Here is a 14,642-nt window from a genome sequence, read left to right on the forward strand (position 1 = left end):
TAGGGATTCACTTAGATTTTATTGCCACTAAATATATTTTTTATATGTCACATATTTCAAAAGAGTAATTCCAGTTTTATAATAGGATGGTATTAAGTCTCAAGAGTGTTGAATTAATTTGTTGAAGCTGAGAGTGTATTTTAGAAAGTGAAATATTATATAATTATAATTTTCCAAGGATATCAACCTTATGTCTGTCTTTTGGATCTCAGTAGAACTTGCAACATTTCCACAGAGGAAAGACCAATCAGCCATAAAATTTATTAAGAGTTCTTAATATTACTTTACGTCACAATGTGAACCTTCAAAAAAGAACTTGTCTTTTTAACCTATTTCAATTAATGTAAAACTAAGAGACACCCTGCTGTAATTCTTGGTATCTTGGTTGCATTTTGAAGTAGTTCTCTTAAGTTTTAGTAAATTCAGCCACAAAATATTTGACTATCTAACACCAAGCCACGTGCTGTGGGAGTGTAACGTAAGATACAGTGCTGTACTTCTCTTTCTTTCGGAATTGTTTCTTAGATTTAGAGGAGGCAGTGCAAAGAGGATTTACAGGCTTTGAGCCATACATCCTAGGGCTCCCTCTATGGCTCAGTCATGTACTTGCCCTTCGACCTTGGACAGTTGGTTTAATCATGTGAACCTCAGTTTTCTTGGTAATATTTGTAACAGTAACAAACTTCTGCTGAGTGTTTGCTGTTTTAAGTGCTGTTCATCTATTAATTCACTTCATCCTCAGACCAACTGTGAAGTAGGTTCACTATAATTCCCATTTACAAATGAGGAAACTTGGGAAAAGAAAGGTTAATAGGTAACTTGTGCAAGTCCCTGAAGCAACTAAGTGTTGAAGCTGAGTATTTGAACCCAAGCAGTGAAATTCCAGAGCCCACACTATGTTTCATAGCCTTTCAGCCATGACATGGGATAGATGATATTTTCTCATAAGATTATTGTGAGGAGTAAATGCGATAACATAAGTATCTAGTAATGGTAATAGTGAGTGGTAATATTATCACTTTTCATAAAATGTTGTATTTAACTTTTCTGTAAACATTATGTATTATCTTTTTTGTTCCCTTGGGTTTTTTGGTTTTTTTTTTTTTCTTTTTAGACCTGACCAGAAATTTAATGAACATATTAAGGATGATAAAGGTGAAGACTTTCAGAAACGATATATCCTCAAGAGAGATAACTCTAGCTTTGACAAAGATGATAACCAGGTAACCTAGCACAATTAGAGCATTTTTTTTCTTTAATATCTATTTTTATTAAAGTATAGTCAGTTTACAATGTTGTGTCAGTTTCTGGTGTACAACATGATGCTTCAGTCATATAGGAACATACATATATTCGTTTTCATATTATTTTCACCATAAGTTACTACAAGATATTGAATACAGTTCACTGTGCTAAACAGTGTGAACTTGTTTATCAGATTTTGTGAGAATCCTCCTGTATTTTGAAGTGAGAGACACTCTGCCAGAGTTCAGTAGGTGTTTTGTGCAATTCAGGGGTTCGTAGATACAATTCTTGGTGTGTTTGTGAGAGAGGGTGAGCTGTGAGTCCCTATACTCCGCCATCTTGGCACCTATCCAATTAGAGCATTTTTAGAGGTGCTGGATTTATACTAGCAGGTCATTTTTCCAAAAATTAACTGTGCTCTTTTCTTTAGATGAGAATACGTTTGAAAGATGATAGAAGAAGCAAATCTATAGAAGAAAGAGAAGAAGAATACCAGAGAGCTAGAGACCGAATTTTTTCCCAAGATGTATGTGCTGACTTAGATTAGTTCTTTGTGTTTAAATGTATGCTAATTGCATTGTAGGGGCTCACTCCTTTCATCTATTGATTACATTTACTTTTAACCATTTTCATTACATATAAAGTCCCCTTTTAGAAATATTACAGTCTGTCTTGTTCGTGTTAACTATTTATGTTTATAATATTCAACAAATCTTATTGATCATATCCATGGACACTTGCAATAATTTATCTCCCAAACAACCCTATATACAGGAGATGCTATCACTGCTTTTACTTTACAGGTTAGGAAACTGAGGCTCCAGGAGGCTCACTAAGTAAGATAGACAAATATCATATAACTTAAAAGTGACGGTTTGGATTTCAGCCCAGGTCTTCTGAATTCAGAGCCTAACCTAGATGTATTTCTCTCTCAGTTTGTAAGATGAATGAGGTCTCCACCCTCGATGCGTATTCGGATAATGACAGCATGGTGTATGATTTGTATAGAGAAGTGAAGGTAAAATAGGGAACACAGCAGAGAAGCACCAGGGACTATGGGACATGGCACAGAAGCACCACAAACTAGAATGGAGGAGTGAGGGAGAGAGTCAGCTGACAAGAAGTTACCTGAAGGAGTGAAGTGTTCCTTGTCGAGGGTCAGCATCCGCAGGAGCCCAGTGATAAAGGAAAACGTGACACATGGGGAATTGAAAGATCCAGAGTAGCTGGATTGTAGCCTGGGTGAGAGGAAATGAGGGCCATTTCAGTTGGAGAAATAAGCAGAAAACAGACAACTTGCCCCTGAAAGCGAGTTTAGGTAGTTGGGCTTTTTATACAGCAGGGGTCAGCAAACTTTTTCTATAAATGGACAAATAATGAGTATTTTAGGCTTTTCAAGCCACACAGGCTTTATTGCAACAACTCAAATCTGCCTTGTTAATATGAAAGCAGCCATAGATAATAAATGAACGAACATGGCTGTGTTTCACTGAATCTTTATTTATAAAAACAGGTAGCTAGCTATAGTTTGCTGACCCCTGTGCTGGAATATCAAGGAGCTATTAAGGAGGGAAGAGGCATGAGCAGATTGTTGGTTTAGAGAGATTGCTGTGGCGTCTGCTGTTTAAATTGGATGAAAGGAGTGCAACTGGTAGCTGGAAAACTAGTTAGAAGACCGTTGATACAAGCAAAAATGATGGTCGCCTGAGTTAGGTTCATAGCCCCAGAGGAGTTTGGCTGGAAGCTGCGTTGAGGCATAGCTGATTGTTCATGGCTACAGCCGCTGCCAAAGCACAGGTTATCAAAATGTTTGTTGAGTGAATGAAGGGGAATCTACACTGGTGTATACCTTAAATATACAGTAATGAAAATGAGTTCACTAGTTGGGGAGAATATTTGAGTTTCTCAGACAATTTGTACAAACATGAATGGCTTCAAAATGTATATCTTTTAAAAGTAAGATAGTGTCTCCAAGCCAAAAAAAATTTCACTATCATTTATTTGTATACCTTATCACCATGTTTGATTTTTTTCTCAGGGGGGTACTACTTTTGAAATATTATTACACATGATTTTTGCTGTCATCATTGGTTTACAGATGACATTATTTGACAAATGCTTAACTTTTTATTTCTGTTCTTTCTTTCTAGTCCCTGTGTTCCCAAGAGAATTATATTATTGACAAAAGGTGAGGGACTTTTTAACATTTATTTTGGTAAGTGTCTTACTGACGCTAATAAAAATAAAAATGTTTCATTAAAATGCCAACAGACTCCAAGACGAGGATGCTAGTAGCACCCAGCAGAGGCGCCAGATATTTAGGTATTGGAAGCATGTTTTCATGCAGTACACAGTATTGAAAATTTAAAGCATTTTTTTCCTTTATTGTTTCCCCTTTTGTCTCTGTTAGATTTTCAAAGTTTTATTTCTAAATTACAGAGTTAATAAAGATGCTTCAGGGCGATCAACAAATAGCCATCAAAGCAGCACTGAAAATGAGCTGAAGTACTCTGACCCCCGACCTTGGAGCAGCACAGATTCAGACAGCTCTCTCCGAAACTTCAAGCCCGCTGTAACCAAAGCCAGCAGCTTCAGTGGAATTTCAGTTCTGACAAGAGGTGATAGTTCTGGAAGCAGCAAAAGCGTAGGCAGGCTTTCAAAAACAGGTATAAATATCTGTGTAGAACTGTGCAGTCAGAACATTAGTTTCCCTCATGTTGTCTTAGCTCTTTTTTTTTTTTAAATCATGTGGCTTCTGTAATTATCCTAAAATAGAAGATTCCTACCAGGAGTACATTGAGCACCTCCAGAATACTTGAGGTAACATGTTTATTGACATTAGGATTTATTCTCCGTGCAAGAGAGATTTATAAACATCAGTTAAAATAAGAATTCTCTACTGCAACATAAACTTACATCAGGCTGGTCATCTCTTGTTTGAGTGCCCAGAAGTGATTGGAAATTCTTCATTGCTTGGTTATAGCTGGAAGAAATGGTTTCTCACCTAGGATTGGTTAACATTGATTGCATTTTCATGATAAAGTTCTTCACTTGCCATTCAAAAATGGATAAAATTGCTGTGAAGTTTTTGAGGATTTTAAAAACTGAGGGAAAATATTTCAACATAATTAATATGAACAAGTAGAAATTTCAGTAACATTCTTATTCTCCTAGCTTCTTTGCTTTTAGGTGACATAACATTTGGGCTCATAGCATTTTCTGTTTTCACTGTCACTAACTGGCTTTAGTACTAAAGCTCACATCTCTTTTAGGATCCTCTCACATCTTTATTTTTATCCCAAAATAAGTATGAAAATTAGCAGAAATGGCTCTCTTTATCCTTTTTGGGTAAAGCCTAAACATGGTTTTATACAAAGAACAATGAAGGGAGAGATGTAAATTTGAAGGTGACAGTATTTTTTAAATATCTGTGAATTCAGTGCTTTAAATTGCTAAGGTTTGTGAATTACACTTGTCACCTTTTTGACTTATAATGTAGATATTTAAAATGTGTTAGTGTATATGATAGAATATTGCTATGTTGCTAAAGACAGATAAATTATATGAATATAAGAAATATGCATATGTACCAAATATGCACTTACTTGATAAATGACCTCTTAGTCATCGTAACAGGAAAAAACTACTCATGTGTCATGAGAAAGCCATTTGGTAATACAACCAAATTAAAACATTTTAAGAACGTGTTCTATTTATAATCTGTATCATCTTCAGAGATGAAAAGAAATATTTAATTTCTTTTATTAGGAAAAATTATTTTTCATATAGTTCTTACAAATAGTCACTTTGGCACAACTTAAAATAGAAGTTATCCTTCAGAGGCAATCTGTATAGTGTGTCATATTTGTTCATTTCTTTCATTAAAAATTAATTGTCCGTCGCAGAATCAATTTTGTTATTCAAAATCTAATTAACTATTTACAACATCAAAATCTTTTCCTTTCTTCCATTGTCTCATTATCTTTTAGCCATTATACTGAAAATCAGTGACTTCTTCAGTCTCTGTGTAACAGAAAATTAAGTAGACTGGAGGCATATAAACAATTAAAAATAAATTATCAAATTACTTTATTAAGTACAGTGAGAAATAAATTTTAAGCCAGTAAGTACTTGGAATATTTTTATACTATCTTTGTCCCTTGCTATGATAAAAATTGAAAGTTGGTTTTATGAGTTTGAGCTGAAAATGGAAGTCTGCAATGAAACTTGATAGTTATTTCTCTTCATAGAGAATTTATCATTTTTGTTATTTCTACACTACTCTTAATCTTTCTGTGTTCTTATAGATGAGGGGTTTCTGATATGAGGTTTTGGGCATTTGGCTGTGCTAAGTTCTTAGTCCTGGGGGAAAATTATAATCTGTATATTCCTAGGTGTTAATCTAAAAGGTAAAAATGTACATAACTTTGTCCTTTTGGGAATGTGAGTAATGTGGTTTTTGTGGCTGTCTGTGCTGATGTTATTGCAGACTTTCTTAAGTTGCATGCTTTGGCTCTGACTCCTCTGACAACTTATGTGATCAGTTTTGCTCTATTAAACTTGTTCTTGGTGGGGAGGGGAAGCAAAATTGTACAGTAAATGAAAAATAGCTGATGCTTTTGTGTGTTAACTGCATGTTATGCAATGTGAATTTTATTGTTACGTATTTAAAACCTGCGTTTTTATATGAGGTTTAAAAAAAAATCCCTATTTTTCATTACTCCTCCCCTAGGTTCTGAGTCTTCTGGTAGTGTAGGGTCATCTACGGGCTCTCTCTCTCACATCCAGCAGCCTCTTCCAGGTACAGCTCTCAGCCAGTCTTCTCATGGCGCACCTGTCGTCTATCCAACTGTCAGCACTCATAGTTCTCTTTCCTTTGATGGTGGCCTAAATGGGCAAGTCGCATCTCCTAGCACTAGCTTCTTTTTGCTTCCCTTGGAAGCGGCAGGCATACCACCTGGCAGTATTCTGATCAACCCACAAACAGGTTGGTATCCAGAAAAAGGTGTTTATTTCAGTTTCGATATCAGGAGTTATCTGGAAATGAAAGAGTACATATTAAATGTATTATCTTATGTGCCTTGTCAACTTTTTATTTTTCCTGAGTGATTAGCATTTTCCCTAGAACTTCAATAAAAACACTTTATGCTAGAGAATGTTAAAAGACATTTATATCAGAAATTTATATCAGTATTTTTCACTGTGTGACATCCATGACATCATCTTTCAGGTTAAATAATTAAAAAATGATTCATTCCCCAAAAATGGGACAACCACCTTTGAAGGAGCTTTATTTGATAAAATAATTTGATCCTGAGGAAAAGAATATGCATCTCATGAAGGAAAATGTTAATAGCTCTTGTTATGTAATGCAGTGGGAAGAACCTATAAGTAATTGTCCTTGTGAACATGATAATTCCTTATGAATATGGTAATTCTACTGAAGAAAAGCTAAAGAACATGTTGTTATTAGTGAAAGAAAATAGGTAGTCCTTATGAATTAATATTAATAACACTTATTCTTTGCAATTAGATAGTAATTTGTATTTATTGAGCATTTACTATGTGTCATGTAATGTATTAGGTGCTTTAAATACATTATTTATAACAACCCTCTTAGGTAGGTGAAATCTGTATTTACAAATAAGGAAACTGAACCTCAGATTAAGAAACTGCAGTCATAATACTTTTCATTCTGTATATTTGCAAAAATGACTTATTGAAAATAAAAATTTTTTGTAAGTCACGGGTCATCTGGGTCTCTAATCAAAATAACATAGCCCATTATGTTAAGATAATGAGAACAACCTTAAATCATTTGATACCTTTCTTAAATATTCACATAAAATTTAGCTGTTGTAGTCATATCAGCCTGGTAGTAGTTGGACAAGGAAAATAAGGCAAGAATGTCAGGGTCTCTGAGTGTTCCTGAAACTTTCCTTTTGTTTGTTGTAAAAAAAACAAAAGAGGGGGAAAAAAAAAACCATGGCTTGGGACTCGTTACCTTCAGATTTTATTTGCATCTCTTTTTTAAATAAAGTACTTAAACTTTTGTTTCTATTGTAAGAATTTAATTAGCATGAATCTGACTCTTCAGAAATTCAGTTTTTGCTTTATAACACTTCTAATCCTTCAAGTCTATTATATTACTAAACTTCCTGTTTTCCTAGAACAGGATATAACATGACATAATATTTTAGTATTTTCTATTTTTCATTCAAAACATATTACTTAATAGCTTTTTGGTAACATGAAGATTCAGTTGAGTATGAAATGATAAAGTAACTAATCAACCTGGTATTGAATTGTATACTTAATTTTAAGTTAGTCCAAAAGTGATCTCTTTGCTTTTTGTGAACAGAGTGACAACATGTCTAACTTTTTCATAGTCCTTAAGTTACTTTAAAACATGCTTTCACTCAAGTCTTCTCTACTATTTTTTTCCCCAGAATTATTTAACAATCAACAAATACCCAGCATGATTTGCTTTTACTTAACTTTTAACCATCACATAAATTATCAGGAAACTAACTGATGAAAATAATTTGACTTTGGAGAGCTTTTCCCACTTAATAGCGATGAAACAGTGTATTCTTCTTTCCCAATTGTTACTTTATTCTATGGTACAAGTTTATTTTTAAAAAAAAGAGAGAGTGGTTTTTCCATGAAAGGAAAGATGTTTTAAAGGCAATTTGACACTATTATTCAGTCAACTTTCTCTTATTTTGTATTTAGTTTACTTTATTTTTATTCATCCTAAATGAGTATCATAGTCAATGATCACTTTATTCCACATAGTCCTTTTTTTTTTTTTTTTAATTCACTGTGTAGTAAGGAAAAATACTAATCTTTGAATCTGTTTCTATGTACATTGAAAAAAAAATTCTAGAAGAAGGTATCCAAGTTGTTAACTATAAAGTTATGAGGAATTTATTTTCATTTTAAACTGTATTTGTTGTTTATTTTCCCACAATAAAAATATTACTTTGTATAATAAAAAAAAAGTTGTTTAAAATGTTTGTGTAGAGAAAGTGATTAAAATTTATTTTACTTAGTTACATAAAATATTCCTCCAATAATTGGTAACCAGTAAGAGTAAGCCTCAGAATCAATATTAAAGTTATCTCTTGTTTTCTTTCTTACCTATGAATAAAGCTGGATACAATGAATAAAAAGAAACTATTTTAGAAAAATGTTTAGAATTTTAAAAATTATTTTCAACTTTTAACATATTAGAAGTTATAAAATAAGGACACTGCCATCAAGTCCACAATTTGAAATTTGAAGTTATCAACCATTTTAATTTTCACCAAGTTTTAGTCTTACTAGTTAAATATATGCAGTGTGACCTATAAATTAGATATTTCCCACCACTTAACAGGCTCTAAGTGAGAAATTTTCAGCATCCCAAAGTCAAGTTGTTTTTTTGTTTTTTCTCTTAAAACTGAAATGTGTTCTATCACTACAGGAACACAATCCTGTAACTTAATCCCTTGAGCAAGAAGTGCTTCAGAATTGAGTTTTTCAGAAAAACACTGTGTACTGGGTATTATAAAATAACTTAAACAGGATCTAAAGCTTGCCCTCCATAGTAAAACACTGCAGCAAAACTTTTGAATATTTACTCTAAATGGGAAATACAAAGATTATTAATAGCCTCATGTAAGGTCAGACTTCTTCTAAGAAAAGCTTTTGGTCTTCAGAAACTTGAGGCTTTTGGAATTGTGAATAAGAATTGAAAATGTGTTGTAAGTTTCTGTCGGATGACCTATTTTCAGTCTCCGTTGTAAATTAGTTTTTTCTTCCTTTTTAAATTTTTCAGGTCAGCCCTTCATAAACCCAGATGGGAGTCCAGTTGTGTATAATCCTCCTATGACTCAACCACCAGTTAGAACCCAAGTGCCTGGACCTCCACAGCCACCTCTGCCACCCCCACCACCTCAACAACAAGCAGCTAATCACATTTTCTCACAGGTGCACATATCCACGATTACATAATGCTAAGTTCACCTGCTTTGCATATTTGGGACTAAGTTCACTAATTATAATTGAGATAGCCCAAGTAAGTATCTTTTAGAACTTTAATATTCTCCACCAGTGATGTCCCACTCAGTACTCGTAGAGGAGAGGTTAACTTCAAGGGCTTTTCTGCTAATGAATACAGAATGTATATTGGAAAGAAGGGAAATTTTTATCTCATGAGCCTGTGTGGTGAGTATTTTATCCCTATTTCACAATAGCAAGAGATAGACAAGAGAAAAGAGAAAAAAAAATGAAAAACTAAGATTGTTCATTATCCCAGTGAGCAAAATGAGTTGTGTTATACATTCTTGCTGAATTTACTTGTACCAGTGTACACTCCTACTTTCATTCTATCTTTGAAAGTTTGGGTAATATATCAAAAAAAAAATGTGTACAGTTATTTATACCTCTTTGTCCCTGGAAGATGATCTAAATATTCCACTGGTGAGAACATGCAGAGTAATTTTCTGTGAAAGGAGTGTAGTGATAAACTTGAACTGGAGACATTTCACTAGTTTTGTTCACAGATTATATTATTTGTACTGCAGGGGTGAAAAATGTATGAGCAGTTTGATAAAGATATCAGATATTTTTGAACTCATGAAAATAATTGTTGTTCTGACAATTAAGACTCCTAGTAGGCAACTTGAGAAGTAGGCAAGGCAACTTCTCAAAAGTAGGACTTCTAGGTTTTTCATGCACTTCTAAGACTGTACAAATGAATTCATATATGTAGAGGAAATTGCCTAAAACTGCTAAAACTGTTCCCATAGATTCCCATACCCAGTTCCCAGCCTCATTTGATTACCTATACTCAGGTACATATTAGGCTACATCAGCTCCCTCCCAGGCTTTCTCTGCCTTGGTTTCATTCAACTTGGTCATGAAGTTTTTCTCTTTAATTTGCTATCATGTAATCATCTTTGCAGTGCTGTATGTTTCACCAGGAACTTTATAGGGCTGATTTCATTTGATTTAGTGCAGTGGAAATAAGGTTAGTCTGGCAGCTTCAAAAAAATCTAAGGACTTATCTATGGTTACATATTTCAGAGTTAGAAATAGTTTTCTCTGGTACAGTTTTAAGAGACAATCCAAATGAAGGTGTAGGCAGCTAACTTTAGAAATGATGTCTTAATAGACTATAATTTGAAATCTTAGGGTGTGCATTAAACGCAATGGCTGGTTTTCCTGGCGTTGTTTCAAGTGTTTTCTGGTAATTCATCATCAAATACAGAAATAGAGAACTGATGAACAAATGATATTCAGTAACTATCTTTTTCACACTGAGATAATCCATGTATGAAATTTCAAACAGCCAAACAAAATAATGCTGTGATTTCCAAAGCCTTCAGATGGACTGCATTCTTGAAACCAGTCACTTTAAGTGGGTGTTGTTTTGCAGCCAGTTACAATTTAAGTAGGAGAAAGGAAATGTTAAGCCTTTTTCTTTTCTAAGTGGTGTCAGAATTTCACTTTGATCAGCCAGTCTTCTAGCCCACATTTTTCTTATTACCTCTTGACACGCTGGCAGACATTAATTCATACCCTCAGTGCTCATGGTACTCTGCTTCCTTTTATTCCCCAGCAGACTGAAGCTTTTGTCTCATCTGACACTTACATAGTAGGTCAGGTTGTCTGGAAGAAAGTTATGTCTTAATGCTTGTCTGACTTAATAACACATCGAATAGCGTGTACTTGGCAGTTCTCAAGCTGCTGCACCTCTTTCAGTGTGGTGTGTGCTGTCTTCCGTTGGGAAGCCTGCTAATTTCTAGTCAGCAGGTTAGTGAGGAACCGATGGCTACTCTGTAGATCTTTCAGCTTTTACTTTTTTTAGTCCTTTAACTCTAGGGTTTTTTGTGTGTGTGTGGAATTCTAAACTAATCTAAGCCTTTCTCTGTTTTTTTAGAAATTATTGTATTGATTTTATGGTAGAAAGGCAACGCATCATTATACATCTTAGTCATAAGAATTTATCTTTATTTAGATTATTTCCCAAGTAATTTTATTTAATTTTGCATTTTTAAAATATATTCTTTGGAAATATTGTCCAGAAGGAGATTCATGTATATACATTTTAACCAAAAATGGGAGTTTTCATTAAATTACTTGGGTTCTGTATACAGGGTACTTAATTTCCCTTAACCTTATTGCCACCTATAAAGTGGATTATGATAGTCATTAAACCAACATGTATATTACCCCTTTGTAATAAACTGTAGTCCAGTAAGATTGTGAGACTAAATGCCAGCGTTAACCTGTAGATGGCCAGCTGTATTCCCTAAGATTTAGAAATGATTGAAACTTTTTTCATTTTTTTAAACACCTGTTTTTTGAGTGCCCTTGGCAAAAGTGAAACTTATATATATATATATATATATTTTTTTTTTTTCCCCTGAAATGCAGGAGTATTTCGTTAGTGAAAAAAAATTTTTTTTTCAGGTAACTGTAGTGGACCCTTGAACAACACAGGTTTGAACTGTAGAGGTCCACTTACACACAGATTTTTTTCACTAAATACATCTGTGATGGTTGAAACCGTGGCATGGAATCACAGGAATGGAGGAACTACAGATACGGGGCTGACCATAAGCTATACACAGATTTTTGACTGTGCAGAGGATCGGCACCCCAAATGCTGAGTTGCTCAAAGGCCAAGTGTAGTTCCTCAGCAACTGATATTCTCTCCATAAAATTTTTTAGTTAGAAGAAAAATGTGTTTATCTTCCTTATACAGAAGAGATCTGTTTGTATGCATATGCATGTGCTTATATGTATGTGTGTGTTTTCTTTAGGCCTTTTGGGGGGAGGGGTTATTCGGTTTATTTATTTATTTATTTGATGGCAGTACTGGGGCTTGAACCCTGGACCTCATGCATGCTAAGCATGTGCTCTGCCACTGAGCTATACCCTCCCCTCAAGGCCATTATTCTTAATGGTGCTCACAGTATATTTTTCTTTAAAAATTGCTAAATTTAGTCACGTTAGTCCCTAAAGGGTTATCTAATCATGCCGTATCAAATAGAAAGGATACTTGGCATAGATACTGTATAACTTACACTGTCTGAAAAGGATGAATGAAATTTTTCTTTTATTACTTAGTGTTATATAGCTGAACAAAGCAACCCCTTCATCACACCAGGGAGTAAGATTAAATGATTTTGCTTTTACTAACTTAACCCAGAGTTAAGTTATCTTGCTTAGATAATTGGATTTGAAATATCCAAATTAACTGTTGCAGTGAATCTACTAAATATTTTTATAAAAAGAAAAATTACCTTTCTAACCCTGTTTTAAATTTAAATGTATGTTCTCAATTTTTCTATGTAGAGTTTCTTTGCTTAGTATTGTTTTTGTTGTTTCCTATAATGTTGTATTTAAGGTGACTTTATTAATGTAGTTTAAGCTGTTGCCAAAAAAGTATGACTTTCCGTTTTATGCAGTTCTTCTGACATTTATTCTGACATTAACATTGTTTGCCAACCTGTTATTCCTTAGCCTATTCGTCCTCTGCAGTCCTCTTCACAGCCTGTTCAGTACTCTACAGCCCCTTACCCACCCCCGCTCCTGCCAGTCTCACCCACCCAGCAATACTCCGTGGTACTATATCTCTCTTCGCCTCCTGCGTTATTTCTGTGGCTGGATGTGTGATGAATCCTCGTGACTGTGACTAATGTGATACATTCTTTGGTGATTTTCTAAAGTCAGGGATGTGTGTGTACTGAAAAAGTATTTCTAACCTGTATTAGAAATAATTTAAAATTTATTCTCTTCCATAAAGTATTTGTTATATTGGCTTATTATAGTGATTATATAAAGCCTAATCTTTTCCTGCTTTTTCATAATGAAATAATTTTCAAGTTGACTATTCTAGTCCTAAAATGTTATAGCCGCTATTCTCATTGAGGTTGGTGCAGTTCTGTGCAGTCCTTGCTTGGGTGGCAGCTTTCTGTTCTTTCCTTGATGCCCCAGGTAGACTTAGTAGACTTGGTACCAGTAGTAACTGGAAGCTCCAGTTACATAAGACACCCTCCTAAGTAAATTTCCAAAGAAAATCTCTAGCTATTTAATCTGTGACTACAAAATAATGGTATCTCATTTACTCTATAGTGTGTCCCAAGTTACATCTTTCAGTAAGAGCTCAACACACCACCGCCTTGTGTTCTCTATGTGACCTTCTGTAGTTACTAAGCATATGAGACCACAGTGTAAAGACGTCCTGCACAGTGCCTAACATGAAATAGGCATTCAATAAATGTTAGTTTCCTTCCCTTAAAATGAATCTGCTTAACAACCTATATACTTTTTCCCAGTGATGCTCTTATTTTTCTGGCTATATGGCCATAACGTTTTGAAATTGCATTCTAAGTTAAGTTATAAGCTATATCTTAAAATCAGTAAACACTTTTGTTTTGTTAAGGGTGGTTTTGTTTTGAGCTGGGGGCAACAACCTTGTTTACCAGCCTTAGCTCCAAGTGATTTTTGAAAAGCACTTCCAGTCTGAAAAAAATGAAGTTTTGCCAGCATTGAGAAGGTTGGCAACATTTTAAAAAAAATAAATAAATAAAAGCCTCAAAAAAGGTTTGAAAAATGGCGGATTATTGTAATAAGAAAATAACATTTTTTCCAAGATGACTCTGATGGTAATATATAGTTATGGTATTGCTTTTTAAAGTATTTGCCCATATTACCTTATAATTACAACTAGTAGGTATATTTACGTATAGTTTTCTCTTCTGAAACTGTTTATTGAATTAACATGAATAGGCTGTTTGACAATGTTAGAGCAATCATTTGGGAAGAGTAAAGCCATGTATTTTTAGTCATAAAGTCAGGTTCCTTTTTTCAATCTCTTATCTTCTCCATAGCCTTAATTTACTTTGCAAAAACCAGCAGACTGTAGAAAATGCAGACATGTCAACTTTCTTCTGACAAATCAATTGCCAACACAATTTTTTAAGTAACTTTTTTTCAGATGTTTCCTCTTAACAAAATTTGATAAATGTTTTGCCAGTCTGTGGCTCCTTGGGAGTGAGAGAATCCCATTCTAACCCCATTATTATCATTTCAGTGCTATTATCCAGTCTAGTCAGAACTGGTCCTTATGCTGTTGAGTCAGACAAACATTTGTCAAATGGCATATAAATCGTTAACCCTATGTTGGCTGAGCGCCATTGCTTGTTCTCTAAGTAGCAAAAGTGGTAGGAAACAGCCATTTGGATTACATTTGTCTAACATCTGACTTAAGGAACAGACAGAAAGACACTAGGGAAGAGTAGAATTTATGGCCAAATTATTTTTGAGAAATAAGAAGATCAGGGTGGGTAGATTTTACTTTTTTTTATTTCATTTCCATTAGTATATTTGATTGTTAGGTA

General features: G+C 34.2%; 1 protein-coding gene across 15 annotated transcripts in view; it reads left to right on the forward strand.

The window, feature by feature from the left end:
• Positions 1 to 14,642, forward strand: part of R3HDM1 (R3H domain containing 1) — an 82,610-nt gene that overhangs the window by 32,375 nt on the left and 35,593 nt on the right. For 7 of the 15 annotated variants that reach the window (XM_045508850.2, XM_010973216.3, XM_074363570.1 and 4 more), the window contains 7 exons: positions 1,115 to 1,223; positions 1,676 to 1,771; positions 3,396 to 3,433; positions 3,517 to 3,567; positions 3,685 to 3,911; positions 5,978 to 6,232; positions 9,068 to 9,219. In XM_045508850.2, the coding sequence (XP_045364806.1) occupies positions 1,115 to 1,223; positions 1,676 to 1,771; positions 3,396 to 3,433; positions 3,517 to 3,567; positions 3,685 to 3,911; positions 5,978 to 6,232; positions 9,068 to 9,219 (928 nt within the window). Of the gene's footprint in view, positions 1 to 1,114; positions 1,224 to 1,675; positions 1,772 to 3,395; positions 3,434 to 3,516; positions 3,568 to 3,684; positions 3,912 to 5,977; positions 6,233 to 9,067; positions 9,220 to 12,762; positions 12,865 to 14,642 lie in introns of all 15 variants that reach the window. The other 8 variants (XM_045508854.2, XM_045508857.2, XM_010973215.3 and 5 more) reach the window with 7 other exon arrangements.

The sequence above is a fragment of the Camelus bactrianus genome, chromosome 5 (genome assembly GCF_048773025.1).
Source record: "Camelus bactrianus isolate YW-2024 breed Bactrian camel chromosome 5, ASM4877302v1, whole genome shotgun sequence".
Classification (NCBI taxonomy): Eukaryota; Metazoa; Chordata; class Mammalia; order Artiodactyla; family Camelidae; genus Camelus; species Camelus bactrianus.